Source organism: Pithys albifrons, chromosome 13, assembly GCF_047495875.1.
Source record: "Pithys albifrons albifrons isolate INPA30051 chromosome 13, PitAlb_v1, whole genome shotgun sequence".
NCBI classification, from domain to species: Eukaryota; Metazoa; Chordata; class Aves; order Passeriformes; family Thamnophilidae; genus Pithys; species Pithys albifrons.
The window spans coordinates 14,744,701-14,761,322 of NC_092470.1; the positions used below are offsets into that span (position 1 = coordinate 14,744,701).

The window sequence follows — 16,622 nt, forward strand, 5'->3', positions numbered from 1 at the left end:
CTGTGGGATTTGCAACTTCATGCTCCCAGAAATTCATTTTTTAAGGGAAATAGAGTTGTTGCCATCCTTCTACCAAGGCTATGCTCTTGCCTCATCTCATATGCAATAAGGCTGCAGGAATAATCTGGAAACAAGGGGATTTCCATGAGCTGGTTCACTGATGGGGTCTGATTAAATTATCTCCAGACTAATCCATTTGTTGATTGACACTTGTAACATGAAGACCATCCCAAATCATTTGACACTGGCCACTGGTGAATCATCAAGTTAAAACCTTCACTTTAAATGTGACTGTTATAAATGAAATGTCAAGTAGTGACATTTGATATTCTGCACCAATTACTACTGTACATGCAAGCACATAAGCACCATTTAAGCCAAGTCAGACTCAGGCTTTTAGAAGTTCAGGGATCAAAAGAGATGGACTAGGTCTTGTCTAGGTTTATAGACTACATGGCTGTTGAGGGTCCATTAATCAAGTGGGGGGGGAAAAACAGCCATTATGGCTAACAAAAAAGGAGAGATGGACTAAAGGAGGTTGAAATGTATAAATGCCTGTGTTATGCCCCACATCCTTTGCTCTACTTGAACCACAGGTGCATGTGTCAATCTGAAATAAATTAAAAAAAATAGAGGTACTATTGAGTTAAAGGTGACACAGAAAGAAATCCAAGTTCAAAAGTCACAAACTTTCCAACAGTGGAAGGCAGAGAGCTGTGAAAACCTGCCCCACTGCTGTTTAACCTGAGTGGTGAACACAAGGAAAAAGTGTCCTACAGACAACGTTCCTGTATCAGGTGTGTAGAGAGTCAAAGCCCTGTTTCTTTCCCCAAAACTCTTTTATTACCCTTACACTTCTAACAGCACCTGTACCACCTTGCTACTGTGTTTGCCTGTGGTTCCCATGTATCATATATACAGGAAAGCACAGATCAGGACTTTCATTCCACTGCATTTCAGACAAACTACCAAACAGGAGTGAAAGAGAGGATGTCTGGGCAAGGAATGAAAGTCTGGAGATGAATCAGGAGACATAACCATGCTTTCAGTACAAAACCTGATACTAAAGAGTCTTTCTTTAGAGAAACCTTAGATGTTTAGCACTAAACCCAGTGGCTTTTTGAAACATCTTGACCAAATGATTTTTGAGACAACTTTTGAAACCAAGTTTTATTCTTGACAAAGATTTAGAACTGAGATACTTCAGAGGTTTAAATAAAAAAATTACTTTAAAATTCTGAACTCAAAACTCAGAAGTTGTTAATTCCCAGGTGAACATGCACTTTCTAGCTTTCTTATTTTCTCTTTTGAACATACCACTGACCCTATCTACAGCATCCCCCAGCTGTTTGTATAGCTGCCTCTTGTTTTAGAGAGTGTATGGAAAGGAAGCCAGCATGATGGATAACAGAAGTCCTTTGACATACTGTGTCATTTATCACATAACAGCCTCAATCCTGCTAAGAGGGCCTTCTCCATATGTCACTGTCAGCTCCTGTGCCACCTCAATGCATCAAAAAGAAAAGTTTGAATATGAAGCACTGTAATTCCTAAGTCACAGCTCATTGCAGCTTTGCAGACATGAAGAACCATTCTGTCTATCTGCCAGCTTGTTTGTTTAATTTTCTCTGTCTCACATATGTGAGAAATTAAGTCTTCAATGTAGAAGAAAACCACAAAAAAGTCAGAGGTCTAACAGAGGAAAGGAAGACAAAAATCTCTAATTCCATCAGAATGTGACATTTTCAAGTGGAAAAAGAAATGGCAGACAATGAACACTAGGTATTAGAAAATTACTACAAGTCCTATCTTCTTCCTAGTTCAGGAAAGAGGTTCTCTAATGGGCTGGTGTAAAAGTAGAAAGCCTAAAGCAATGCAGATAAGCTCCTGACCTCAGCTGCCTAATGGAGACATTTCTCATCTCTTCAGCCCCTTGAAGGGTACAAAATAGAGATAAAGCTTCTAGGAAAACTTCCTGAGATTATCCAGAAGGTCCTACTTTGGGCTGCCTAAAGTAAGCAGAATTCAGTCCCTAATGCAAGATTTCAACAACTCAGTTCCAAGATGACATCTGAGAACACAAACAAGGGGAGACTGGAGCCACTGTGTGGGCCTCAGCTCTGCTCTGTTACACAAACACAGGTCTCTGTGCTGTCTCAAGAGTGTTAGCACAGATAGCAATAGAACCATGAACTAGCCACACTATTTTGCCATTAGCCTGAAGGAATGTAGTCTGGCTGAGATTGAGTATAGTATCAGTTTTAGGCTGCTTGTAGCACTCAAAGCTCATCCTGAATTATCTTTACATCTCCAGCATGAAATAGCTAAGGCCATCACTCTGCTCCATTTCTAGTCTCCAAAACATTCCTGCAACAGGGAAAGACCCCTTTTCTCAGCTTGCTCTTACAAACTTCCCTCATCCTGACCAGTCTCTGCAGAGCACCTCCAGTACCATCTAGGCATCCAGGACTCTCCAAATGAGTCCAGAACAGGCACTTTTTAGTCCAAGTGTCTTTGAGTCAGCCATGACTGAGCACAGTTCCCACATCTAACCAGGCACATTTTTCTAACCGCCACTCTGTGTGTGTGTAGGAATCACCACTTAGAAAGGCAAAGTTACAACCTTCCTTTTCACATTCTTTTAGCTTCCCACCATCATTACAATCACAAACTTAAATGAACCATTTCATAGACACATTTCCCAGGTTAGCAAAACTTTTATATTACTTTGAATGATTCACAGACTCCCACAGTGTGAATGGTGTCAAATGCCAAGAATTAAGATACCATTTTGGATTACAATGAGGGATTTCATTGGGACACTGTTGTGCAATCTTTCTATATTTCCACTTCATAAAGATACAGTTTCCTTTCAAAACAATCACAGGCAAGTAATGCCTTGAAAATAAATAAATAAACCTTTATATGCTTACCCTTAGCAGTATTATTAATACAGAGAAACTTAAAAATTAATTTTTGACCCAGTAAATGTTTACTGATGAAAGATTTGTCCTTCTGTGGCATTCACATGGCTCCTTCCCTTTTCTGATATCTACCATTTGTTAAAGAATCATAGAAGTGATATTAAACACAATCTTCTTTACAAGGGGTATTTCTATAAGCCAAGTTGCAAGTCAGCTGACTCAAAAGTTCCTGGTTTTGGTGCAAATTTCAGTGTACTGAAGGTCTTTGAGCAGCAATTTAGTATCACCCCTAACAGCCTTTCACTCCCATGTCAGGTTGGACCTCTTTATCCTATCTCTCAGCATTTTATAGTAGGTGCTCTATATGGATATATTAAAGATGTGACAAAATAAGAGCCTGATGAGCCTCCAGGAAGCCTGTGAGCCAAGTCACTGAAAAACCTTTCCAAAGCCTTCATAGACCTATAAGCAGCTCTCTCCCTGAAGCTGCAGGATGGAGCTCTGAATCAACAATATCGCTTCTGCTTTCCTTTGTATTTCAGTTTGGCATAAAGACAGACTTGTTTATGTGTATGTAGGGAAAGTAGGAAGCATAAGAACAATAATTCAGCTGGGGGCAAGCCTTGGTCATTATTTGGGCCACTAGGCAACGGAGTTGAATTATGGCTTGCCATGACAGTACCCTAAATAACTGTTAGCTGGAAATATTAGCTTGCATTACAGAAACAATTATATGAGAGTTAGCCATTTGAAAAAGGAAAACATGCTGCTGAAGAACTGCCATTCAACCACCACAGCTCACATTCCTCAGATTAAAACAGAAATTTCAAAGGGGAAAAAAAAAGATAAATCAATCCAAGTTTATGCCCAAGTAACGCAACGTTTTCAGAATAGTACACACCAAAACATATGCATATTTGTGTTGCTGATTTGCACATACCCATTCCCGCAGGATGAACATAATAATTGGAAATGAGAGCACAAATGGCCACTTAAATGCCTAAGCCCCAGCTTGAGTAATTGTGCATGCAAACCCATATCTATTTTTCAAGCACAACTGCATTCTTTCAGTCCTGACAATCTGGATCAAAATGGCTTCTATTAACATGATTATATATGCATTTGCACACAGAATACTGTATCATTTAGACCACAGAATTTTTTGGCAAACCGCAGATCTAACTTCTTATTTAGGGTTACATGAGGTTTAGCAAGAATCAGCAAAGACAGAGCCATACATGCACCACAGTTAGTTTGTGGAGAATTAGATATATGCTCTTTAGGGACCAACCTTCCCATTTGAGACTGTACAAGTAAAATTATGGTTTCAGAGCTGCCACATGTGTTTCTCAGAGATTAATAAAATGCTCAGGGAAAAACACAGAGCAGAAGGAGTTTGATTGCACCTAAATGATTTCTTTTCTGTAGTTTGCAACATCTGCTGCAGACCTAGTTGCTACAACTTCTGGCCAATGACTTAAAACCGGAAACTTCCAACATTCAGATGCAATGGGTTCAGAGGTTATGAAAGAGCTACTTTGCATCAGACCAAAGGTCTGAAAGTAAAGCAGGTAATTTGTTATGGCACTTAGAGACTCTTTAGGACAAAACATATAACAAATAAATTGCTGTCCTCAGGCCACACCATCAGAACATACACATAAACACACACCAGTCAAAAATGAGAGAGGTATGAACAATGTCAAAGTCAGTTCATTATAAATAACAGTTCTGAGCTGGGCTTCTATTTTTATAAGAAATTGCATAATGAAAAGATACACGGAAGTATTTCTACTGTTTACAGCAAAAGAGGCTTTTTCTTAAAATTCTCCTTTTTATTTACACTCCCAATTTTATTAGCATTGGGAGCCTGAAAGCCCAAAGCCATCGATATGGATACTATTTGATTATTGAACAGACTGTGTGCTGGGTGGGATTACATCCCATTCAAAGCTGCCTAAAGAAAGACAGAAGTTGCACAGTTCAAGGGTGCCCTCACCTGCATATCAGGGAAAGAGACAGAAATTACTATGACTTAAAACACTTCTCCACTTGCTATCTAGCATGTGCACAAGACCAGATAGCATATTCTCCAAACAAAGCTATTTGAAAGAAAACTCTCTTTTGTGTACCATGCATGTTCTGAAGGGGAAAACAACTGTTCTCCAACTATCTTAGGATTTCCACATTCAACCTCTACACGGGTTTGTAACAAGACATTTGACAGGTAAATCCACAGAAGGTTTGGCTATTTCATGGAGATGGTTCAACCCACAAAACATCAGCTGCCTTTCCAGAGATCTCAGCCTAACCTCAAAGATGTCATTTTTATTATCTAAAAATATCCATGTGACACACAGTTTAATCTCCCATAGCTCCTACTTCATTTTCAGACCTTGTGCTCTGTTGTCACAAGTGTAATCCAGACCCGTTTTTCCTAACATATCCATCTAACCATAGAAGTCACTGCTACCCAAGTGAAGTACTAGAGATTTCTATTTTATAGACCAAGATCTATTAGAGACATGGATGAGAGATCACCAACTTTTTTTTCACATCACTGGAGCAAGGATTTAAAGCCATGATAGTGCTCTGTAGAAGTGACAGATTAGCGCAATAAACTACATTGCTACATAAAGCCTCTTTCCCTGGTTCTTCTCATTTCTGAACTGTATTAAAATAGTTTATGAGCGTTCAGCTGCTCTGCACTTTACATCCTCTTATGTGCCATAACTGCTAGAGGGAAGAAAGAAAAATCATCACTTTTTTAATCTTTGCCTTTTGTTTTTATGTTAATGACCTTTTGTTAGCTAACAGACAATGAATATAGGCAACATATCTCAAGAAGTAAGTTTTCATTAGTGTTATTACTATTGCTGCGATAGAAGACACCATAGACCAGAGCTAGAACTGAAAACCAAGTTTGTGCTATAGACAGTGTTCAGTAGGAGTTAGTGTCCCTAGGAGGACTGGTACTTCCCTCTCCATCAAAAGCTGAACTTATGAGTATCTTGGGAAAAAAATGGGGGATCGTGGAACAGAGCAGACTCAACTACTAGAGATGCTGTCACGGGATGTACATGAAAAGAACCCCTGCACTCACACCTTGTTATTGCCTCACAACTTAAAAAAACCCAAAAAACAAAAAAACAAGACAAAAAAAAAACACAAAAACCCCCTACCAACCAACCAACAAACCTAAACCAGCACCACGTGAAGATGCTGACCTGATTATGGATTGCTATGTGTATGTATTTAGAAATAAATCCTTTTTCCTATTTGCATTCAGTGATATCTATACAGTAGAATATAGCAACTCTTCTATATTATAATAGTGCTTAAATCTTTGCATTTGTGGCAGACAAACAAAAGCAATCAAAACAGTGAACAAGGACTTAGACTATATTGTTCACCACCACTTCTCTGTGTTCTGCTTTTCCAGATGTGGAAGACTCCAGTGGATACAATTGAACATATATATATTTTATATAAGGACACATTCACTTTTGAAATTCAGCAAGCCAGTTCTAAAAGGCCATGGAAAAGTTGCTCAGTGCTACACAACTCTGAATATAGCATAATTTCTAAAGAGTTTTACATTATAAGTAATCACAATTCCCATGCAGGAAAACACCAGCAGTTACCTCAGAGTCCCTATTAGTGTTATGGTATCATTGAGGTAGGATGTTTTCCAATCCTAACTCCAGATTTTGGCAGTAGGCATAGACCATCATAGGAGTTCTCTTCCCTGCCAATGTCTTTTTTTTTCTTTTCTTTTCTTCCTCTTCCCTTAGCTCAAAGTTGAGCTATACAACTTCAAAAGCTCTTCAGTTTTTCAAGCCCTTCAAGACTCAGAGCTGCTTTGCAGCATTAAACCTGTGCTGCACCTTTTTCCTGACTCCCAGCAGTGCTGTCAGTTAGGTTGCAGAAAAAGTTTAGATTTCTCACTTTCATTACAATATTGACTCAGTTTTCTGATTTTTATTTTCTTGATGCTCCTGTGGGACATTCAGCTGGATTTATAAATTAGAGTGGCAATTTGCTGATACCACTGGAGGAAATTTTGCCCATGTAACTACACGAATTGCAGTCACATGAACCATGTGCACAGGTAAATGATTCAATTTCAGCTGGACCTCTGTAGGTACATTTTTTTGCACAGGAATTTTAAAAACACAAGCTTTCAAATGAAGCTTATTTTTGTGGACAAGGCTCTTCATCACATTCCTACAGACACCATTTCTAAGTGCCAGTTTGTTTCCCCAACCGAAGGTCACTATATACCTCCTCTACATTCAAAGTACTTTGCCAGCTTCTAATGTTACATTTGAATAACAGATTCCAAAGAGGCGGAGGAAAAAATGAGAGAAAAACACATAAATAAAAATAAATATTAAAGAACAACTTTAGCAAAAACACAAAGCTAACCCCACGTAGAATTATTTAAAAGTAAATGCACAGAAAAGCAGCTTTACACTTGCAAAACTAAGCTCCTCATTGTTTTTGTTCATAGGCTTTCAAGAAGAATTTCTGTGCATATTTCACAAAATAATTATGTGTTTTAATACTTAAAAGGAACTATACGGCCATATAAAATGTGAAATGTCACTTGGAACTTCAGGGATGTCCAGTTTTCATGGCAAAAGAAATACTGCCCGATTTATTCACAGGGTAGTATAGGAAGGTATATTATGAGAGACAATAACCCTCATTCCCAGGCAATTTCAGCTTTCCAAGTAGTGTGGATATTGCAGTAAAGTACTGGACATTCTTCACTGTATCTATAAAGGTGAAGTTTTTACAATTTCATTTTGTGGACTTCTTTTTCTCCATCCTACGAATAACAACTCCATCACTGCATCTCTAGCTTCCAATAGGCATTAACTCAGGGAAACAGATTTGATCTTGAGTTGTGCGACCACAACAGTTCCTTTACTCAAAATATTGGCTCATCTCCAAAATATTCAGTTTTGATATCAGTATTTGATGTCTAGAACAATCAGCTATGAGGCAATACCCAAGTTCAGCAGCAATTACAAGATGTCTTGGTGTAGGTTTAATTCTCCAGCCAGCTGAGTCAGGCTTTGCAGATATCTCCTGTAAATTCTAAGAAGTTATAAAGAGACTCCTGATTTTTAAGACATTTCTCCAATTTCGGCACTGATGAAACTGAGGTATTCTTTACAAACTTTCATCAGGTGGTTGCGGAAGTCATTGCAGCAGGAATGCAATCAGGTTGTAATCCTGAAGAAGAGCTGTGACTACAAAGCTCACAGATCCATGAACTGCATCCTGTGGCCGGGGCTGAAAGATGGATCAGGCTGCATTAGAGCAACCACCCAACATCCTTTTCATTCTCACCAATCCTACTGCACAGCCTGTGCCACTAATGCACCAGTTTCTAACAAGAGACCAGCTGCTCCTTGCCTCTCTCTATACAGAGCCTAGCACGGGCACAATTGTTATGGGAATAATATACCACAAATGGGACTCAAATAAGCATAATAACAACAAAAGGGATAATGATACACAATCAAGCTAACAAGAATTATAATATAATTCAATCATCTCATTAACTTTACTAAAAGCTAGCTTTGTACACCAGTCTCCTGGCTCCTGAAAATGTCTTCAAAGGAGCACACACATCTGATTATACAAACTCCCATCATCAGTCAGGAAAACGGACATGAATGGAGAACAAAAAGATTCCTTTCTGAGCCTGTAGAACAGCCTGTTACAACTAATATTCATGCTAACTTGAAAATGCAACGTTGAAACTACCTAAAATGAAATAATTTCCAAGGCTATAACTGAAATATTTATTAGTCCAAGACAGTAACATCACTGAGGCCACACCAAGTGATTTTTTCAATAAGTTACCAGGTAGCTTTGCATCACCAGCACAAACTGGATAAGAAAGAGCAAAGGGGCAGGCATTCGATACATTGGGTACCTTTACTGTTTAAGAGCTTACAAAGACTGCATGTGCTTTTGCAATTGGCAACCGGCAGACTAACCAAACAAGGAACAATGCATTAAAACCTTTTGGGTTTTAATACGACCATTAACTAACTAGTTTTCATGACCATTTAGAACACAGACGATATTGCATTCTCCATTATATTAGAAAGAACAATATGGTACTTCCATAAGAAATCTGGAAACAGAAGAATGAGGTCCCAGAATTTAGATTTTAGCAAACTCTAGACCCTTTTCACATCAGACTTTTGAGGGCCCTGTCAAAAACTAGCAGTTGTGTTGGGCAGTTATTAGGCTGGACACTGGTACAAGCAGTTATAAGCAATAGATTGTGTTCACACTCCGGCTCAAACTCTTGGAAGCACATGGGATATGTTGAAGGTAAGAAAAATTGCAGCAAAGCACCCAAAATTTCTGTTATGCTGCTTCTGGGAAACAAAAGCACCAAGCAATAAAGCCAACCACTGAGACAAGGCTGGTGCTGAGTCCCACAGACAATGATATCACACAGGCTCCTGTTTTAGAGGCTCAGGCACACAATAAATTAGGTGAGGGTGTTAAAACAACATCTGGCTGCTAATTAGTCACAGCCCCCCTCAGCAGGGTATCAAGAAAGTGGCAGAGAACATCTCAAGTAAATTAAATTTAAAAAATCCTACTGCAATCACTCCCCCGACAGACCCTTCCTTCCTCTCCCCTCTCGGCTTTTTATTTATTGTAATTACTTTAGTAATAAGATTTGTTTCCTTGTTATTATATATATTACCATGCAGGGCAACAGCAACAACAACAACAACAAAATAATAGCTGGGAAGAGTTATGGAGCTTATTTATCTCCTTGGCTGTTATTGGGCCGTTGGGTGGAGAGAGCGATGAGGAGGTGGGGGCCCGGGAAAAGCAGTAAATAGAAAAGAAAGCATATTCCTTGGGAGCAGACACATACGGGGGCATATTTACAAAGGAGGAAACACTGACAATGAGTGAATAGAGCTAATAACTCAGGGGGCCCAGCAGCTCTGGCTGATAAAGGAAGGAATAAACAATCCTGCACTGGAAAGTGCTGTCAGAAGGGAGAGTCCTGGGGCGCAGCTGTCTGCAGAGGGATGTTTATCACAGAAGGAGAGACAAGGATGGGCTGTCACATCAGCACAGCACAAAGGGCCTTGGCTGAAACTTGGATACCTCCCACAGCATAGGGGAACTCAAACAAGTGCCTGGTGCAGGGCCAGGCCCAATTTCTGGCTCCACCAAGGAACAGTTTGAGGAGATGAGAGCTCAGAAATACTGCAGCGTATATTTTATGTCATGCTGTGCAGGCACTAGCTATATTTGCTACTCTAAGCTCCCAAATCCATCACTGTCCTCTCAGTGGAGGGCAACAGAAGAAATACCTGAGGCACCAAAGAGCTGCAAAAGCTTATGCTCCACTCGAGGAAAATTAGCCCATACTTCATATGCACCTCCCAGAGCCACAAAGTATGACAGTACAGGTATTCATATCTTTATCACCTCTGAGGTCTTAAGGAAACAACTACTGCACACAAACTTGCCACCTTACAACATGCAACTCAGAGCACAGCCAGGGTAAGTGAATTAAGGTTGAGTCTTTCATATTTTACAAAATGGCTCTCTTTTATCCAAGTAAGCCTTGACTTCCACATATGCCTACTCAACTACTTTTGGCAAGGTGGTGGCAATTTAGACAAAGAACTTACGAAAAAAACAGGGAGGACAAACTCATACAGCATCTGTCAAAGAAGAGCAGCAGGCTAGTCCTGTAGTACCACTCTCCTACAGAGAGATTGCATTAATTCAAAAACACTCCTCTCCCAACCCCCTCACATCTCTGCAGTATCCTTAGAGAAACACACACATCATAGATTAACTAGTCTGGAGAGAGCCTTTGGAGTGTGTTTGCAGAGTGCATGGCACCAATTTAGTTATGTGAGGCAAGATTGTGAGAATTAAACTTATCATTCAATCCTCTGACTACAGAGAAGCAATAAAGAGAAGGAGGGATGTTTGCAGCTGTACAGCTTTGTGTGACATCACCTCGAGATTTAGTTCTTAAAGATGCAGTTCTGGATCATAAACTGGCTCCTTAGACTAGCCATTAGCTAGTTTTTTCCCTATCCCTGATCATCTCTGCCTTTTATTGCCCAGAGAATGCAATATCTGAATTCAGGAGAGTAAGCATTAATATAGGAGGGTAAAAGGTCATATATACAAGTAGTGCATTTTGGGTATAGAAACAAAGGTGCTTCTGCTCCTCCTCTTAATATTGTCCTTCAAAACAGAAATGACCAGGTTGCAAAGATTAAGTGGGAGCACGCTCCTCTTTTCCATTGTAATTTTTGAGTGTGCAAAGGAAACCTCTTCTAGAGGGGATTGTAGTGGACATTTCTCTCTGTTTCAGTAATTGTCAAAAAATGTTTTTCTGTGATGGATTTGAGGAGATAATGAACCAAACCCCACAAGTAAACAAGGATGGAATAGACAGACTAAATAAAAGGGGAGGGAACATCAATGAAGAGACAGGAAACCCAGCACCTCACCTGCCTTACCCTGGAGCAGCAAAGCTTACACTATGTTGTGGGACAGCAAGTACAGAAGAGAACAAGGTGTTTATAAATCAGGTAAAAATAGTCTGTGGCTATAATCCAAAATGCAAATCAGGATTTCCTCTACCTAACTGCTACTGTGGTTACCCCATGGCTTTGAAGAAATCATGTGGCTTCCCATAAATTCATCTTCCTTTACCAAAAAAAGATTCACCAGATATCTCCATTCATTGGTTCAATTAATTTATAAAACTCTAAGTACTCTTTAATTAATTCTCTTTAATTCAACAGGAGGGGAGGGAAAAGTGAGACAAGGGAGGTAGATGGAAAGAAAGAGGAAACATTAAAAGGCAGTAAAGGAATAGAAGGAGTGTCGCAGCACAGAAGTGAGACAAACTCAGAGGGCTGTGATATTGGCCAGCAAAGGATTTGTCAGTGGTGAGAGAATTTATGAATACACAAAATGCATAGATGCTTCATGAGTAGTCTGCATGGGAAGTATTCTTTAACACAAAACCACTTCCCCAGGACCTTCCACTTCTGCTTGAGCAGTGATCTTGCAAGGCCAATCATTTTTAATTAAATACTTCTGGGAACTGGGGAGAAAAACACTCTGAAATAGGCACAATTGGCAAGCATCAAGTGTTAGCATTTGGCATCATTTATTGCTGCTGTTTATGGTGATATAAATTAGGTTATACTGATATAATTAATAACACTAAATTTAATGTGTAATAAATAACAATATTTATCTAGACACTGCAGGATCTAGAGAAGTCCAGCCAAAAGCACAAAATGTTGGCTACTGTGTTGAGTGAGCACATGTGTGGGAGTGCCAGGTGTGTGTGTGTGTGTAGATATCTTGCAGGTCCAACAGATGCTGGGGAACAGCTGCAGGAACAGGCTGCTGACAGGAGGATGCACAGCAGGCACACACATAAGGCAGCACATGAACACATCTCGAGCTAGCACACAACTACACAGGCATGCATGAGCACACAGCTCGATGCTCAAATGTGTGATAATGAGTTTATGTGAAACACTGTGGACAGAAAACAGTGTTCTGTTTTTTTACAAAAACCTCTTTTTGTGCTGTTATAATCTAGCTTTTTATAAATTCCCTCACTGAACCCTGCTTTCTGGATTCTGCACAATTCTAACTATAATTAATCTACTCTGGGGCACAAACAGATGAACTTTTTAAAGAAAACAAATTTTAAAAGTTTTCACCAGAGGCTATTCTGCATCATTCCTGCTAAATCTGAAGTTTTCCAAGAGCATTATTTTTCACATTCTATAAGTTAAAAACAAGCCTAATAGTTCAAACACTACTAGATCTAGATTAACATTTCAAATTGCTCTAAGGCTATGTATGTCACTCATTCTATGAAGAAGAAAACTCAGCCAAAAGGCAGAGGCAAAGAGCAAGGTCTCTTAGTCCAATGGTAGCAGAGTCAGGAACAAAATAGGTTTCTCGCTCAGCCACTGCCATTTTCTATCACATTCCTAATGAAGGTGATACTCTTCTTCATGGATTCTCTTATCATTCAGAGATATTAATTTCTTTTAAAGCTTTCCATTTTACAATGATGTCGTTTAAAACTGGGCTACAGGTATGGGTGAAGGTACTGAGCCACAAGGCCAAACAACACTTATTATTTTGGATTATCACAAAACAACCTGTGCAAAATATGGTCTGACTGTAAGGACACTAGGTAGGAAGAGTCACTTCAGATTGACTTACACTACTGGTCTTGGAGACAAACTATTTTTCATTGTAATTTTTATCAAAAGAAACTAAATTAAAACATATAAATAACTGTATCAGGTCAGATCACAAACCTGAATGAGGCAGCATCCTATCACTAGTAGTGGTCAAATGCCAATGTCTGGCAGAAAGCATAACATTAACTTTATGAAAAGCAGTATCCATTATTTAATTTAAAAAATATAACTACTATAAGATCAGCTGAATCTTATTTGACAACGCAGCACCTGAGTGCTGTTCAAGATGGAGCAAGACACTGAGCCACACACAGCAACACAATCACTTTCCAATTTCCTCTGAAGTGACCAAAGTCCAATTAGCTGTAGAATTTGGTACTGATCTATATTTTAATGTGATGACAAGCCCACTTGTACATGCACACTTGAATCACCACTGCTTTCATTTAGCACCAGTGACAAGGCTCCAAGTCTCCATCTCTGACAGACAGGGATGGATTCTCTGAGCACTGACTGAAGTGAAAGGGAGGACAGAGAGCTGTTTCCTGGCTCAGTCCCACACAGGCAGAGCATAATCTCATTACTGCAGTCCTGTCTGTGTTAGAGGAGCTTTCTCTGCATGTAACTTTCAGATCACATTAACCAAAGCAAACACCAAGGCCCTGATCATCTTGGTGCGTGAGGCTCCCAAAGTGTGATGGTGCAGTGCCCTGCTGGGATGAGCACTCATCCTCTGAGCTGTGCCTGCAGGAGGTAGCCAGATGGGGAAGAGGCACAGCTGGACTGCTGGAAAAAATCCTTTGTAACCAGGCATTGGTTACTCACACCCCAGCACACAGGGTTTGGGAACAAGGAGAGTGAGGAGATTCAAAGAACTGCCTAACAAAAAACAATCCAACTCTTTTTTAAATAAAGATACAGAAACACCACTACAAAAGCGACAGAGGCATTGACACAGGAGAAATCTTTGTTTCACAATAAGACTTAAGACCAATGATATTCCCTTTGTCCAGCACAGAGCCAAGATATTTGTTGCCTGAATAGTGGATTTGCTGCATTCAGCATGCCCAGTTCTCACAGGGGAAAAGTGTGAGGCCACAGCAACTTCTACAAAAGTAGCAGAGAGAACAACTGACACTCTAGCAGATTTTTCAGGGCTGCCTGGTGGTACTTCACAATAGGGATTGTGAATCCCAGGGCAAACAAATAATTTCATTGAATGAGCTATCTAACGGTTTCAGAGATGTAAAAAATATTTACCATGTATCTTTTTACAAGTGCTATTGTCACTGATGGACTACGGACTAGCTTCCTCAGAAAATAGTTTCCTCTTAACACCAACTTGAAAGACAACAAGGGTTATTAGAGAATTTAAACTTGGACAAACTTTTTGACTTAACACCATATTTAACTACAATTCAAGTTCATCTGCACCAGTGAAGGCAAAATACCCTCCTGTGTGACACAAGCCCAGGCAGTATACTTCATTCAGGTGTCACCTAGAGCCATGTCCTCCCTCCTGAGGGTCCCTTCTCTGCTATACTCACTCCTGACAGCTGGAGAGAAAGGTCAGATATTCCCTCCAGTTCTGCATCTGCTGGAAACTTTAGGTGTAGTGAAAGAAAAAAAAAATAAGGGGTAAAAGCCACAACCTTTTTTCTTCCTTCTTCAGTCTGGAAGGATCAAGGAAGCATTTGGTGCCAACAGAGGCTTCAAATGTCCTAGGGCACTCTTAAGCTATTCTAAACAGTCCTCCCAGACTCCTCATAGACTCAGGTCCTGGGGACCACAGCAGCTCAAAAGCTGTGACTTCACAGACTAGAGACAGTCAGAAAAGCACAGGGTACTCCCTGCTGAACCCCTTACCCCAAGCAGAAATGAATTTGTTTTAAACAAAACTCAGTGCAGTTGCTTGATCAGGATTGCTTTTCTGTTCTTGCAGCACTCCATTTGCACAACCTCAAAACAGGTGGGAGAACACAGCTCAAGAAAAGTTGTTCCTCTATGTTCTGCTGTGTTTCAGCCCACCTTTCAGCTTCAAGATTTGTCATATGTTCCACTTCAATAAGCCAGGGGACACAATTGTTGCCAAAACCTGTACCTCATAGCCAGGTTAGACACACAAGTTACCAGCCACTGGTGGGATATGATGGTGACATTCTGCCCCTGCATTGGACAGGGCCAATAGTTATTAACTTACAGCCACTCCACAAACACCCAAAATGAACAAACTCCACTGCCTAGAGAGACAATGGCTGTTGTTTTTTTCCAGCTAAGTGCAAGCCTACCTTATATTAATGCACTCTTCCTGCTTTCAAAGGGAATTCCTCTTCCACAGGTTGCACAGCAATATTTGTTTTGTGTCAACATATTAAGAGCAGAGTTGTACTTTTTCCACTCATGTACAAGAAAACAGAAGGGAAGTTAGTGTGGGTGGGCAGGGATGGTATAAGGCAAAATGAGAATGCATCCACAGCAAAGAATGAAAAAAGAAATCAGTATTTTCCAAGATCAGATTCAGTATCTCTTAGGAAATATGTGGGAGGAAGATTGAAAAGGAGGTGGGAGATGGAGGGAGTTTCACTATATGGAAACATTTCCATGAAAATGTGAAAATTTAAGAGATCCTTACTCATCTTCCCCCCTACCAGGCTATACAAAGCATTAATTATAGCCAATTCTTCCCAAGCATATCTGTCTTGAAGGTTTAATCTCCCCTGTTGCTTCAGCAGAGTGTATAGACTTCCATTTATCAAGAAACATCCTGTTTCTCCAGCACCACTAACACTCCGTCCAGGCAGCTGAGAGATCTTACAGCCACAGACAACACAGAACCACATGCACCTGACAAATGCAAGACAGCACACTGAGCCATGTCTCAGATTCACATTTTCCATATGGAATTAATAACACAACAAATAAAACGTGAAGCAAAGGGAATTCTCCTGACCCAAAAATTGAAGATGAGGTAAAAGCCTGCAGAGAAACCCAGCCAACTGCAGAACAAGTACATATCACAACTCACTTGCCATTGATGACTCCATCAGGATTAAGCATGGGCACAATCTTGAAAATGAAGCATTTCCGCAGGAGATCAGCAATGGGATCGCTGCTCACCAGGAACTCCAGGGTCCCCTTCATCACCCAACTGGCATTGCTCTCTCCGGGGTGAACACGGGCTGTTAGAAACACGTACGGACGATTGCCTGGAAAACAAAGCAAAAACACTCCAAAACTGAACAGGACTTTTCTTGGAATAATATCTTTGCAGAATATTTTGTTTCTTTGAATTGAGATATTTCAAAGTATATTTTAAGGAAAATACATCCCTAAATGGTCCAGGAATTTCCTCAAGGTCTTGCTTGTAAATTGATCACAGATTTGGTCCTCAGAACCAGCACAGTGCCAGTTTCATCTGATCCTTTAGCTTGTT

At 40.0% G+C, this 16,622-nt stretch overlaps 1 protein-coding gene across 1 annotated transcript in view; it reads right to left on the reverse strand.

Annotated features, from left to right (window-relative positions):
* The window catches only part of AGBL1 (AGBL carboxypeptidase 1), a 254,951-nt gene that overhangs the window by 148,837 nt on the left and 89,492 nt on the right, over positions 1-16,622 (reverse strand). The window contains exon 18 of the mRNA XM_071568852.1: positions 16,215-16,395. Coding sequence (XP_071424953.1) covers positions 16,215-16,395 — 181 coding nt within the window. The remainder of the gene's footprint in view (positions 1-16,214; positions 16,396-16,622) is intronic.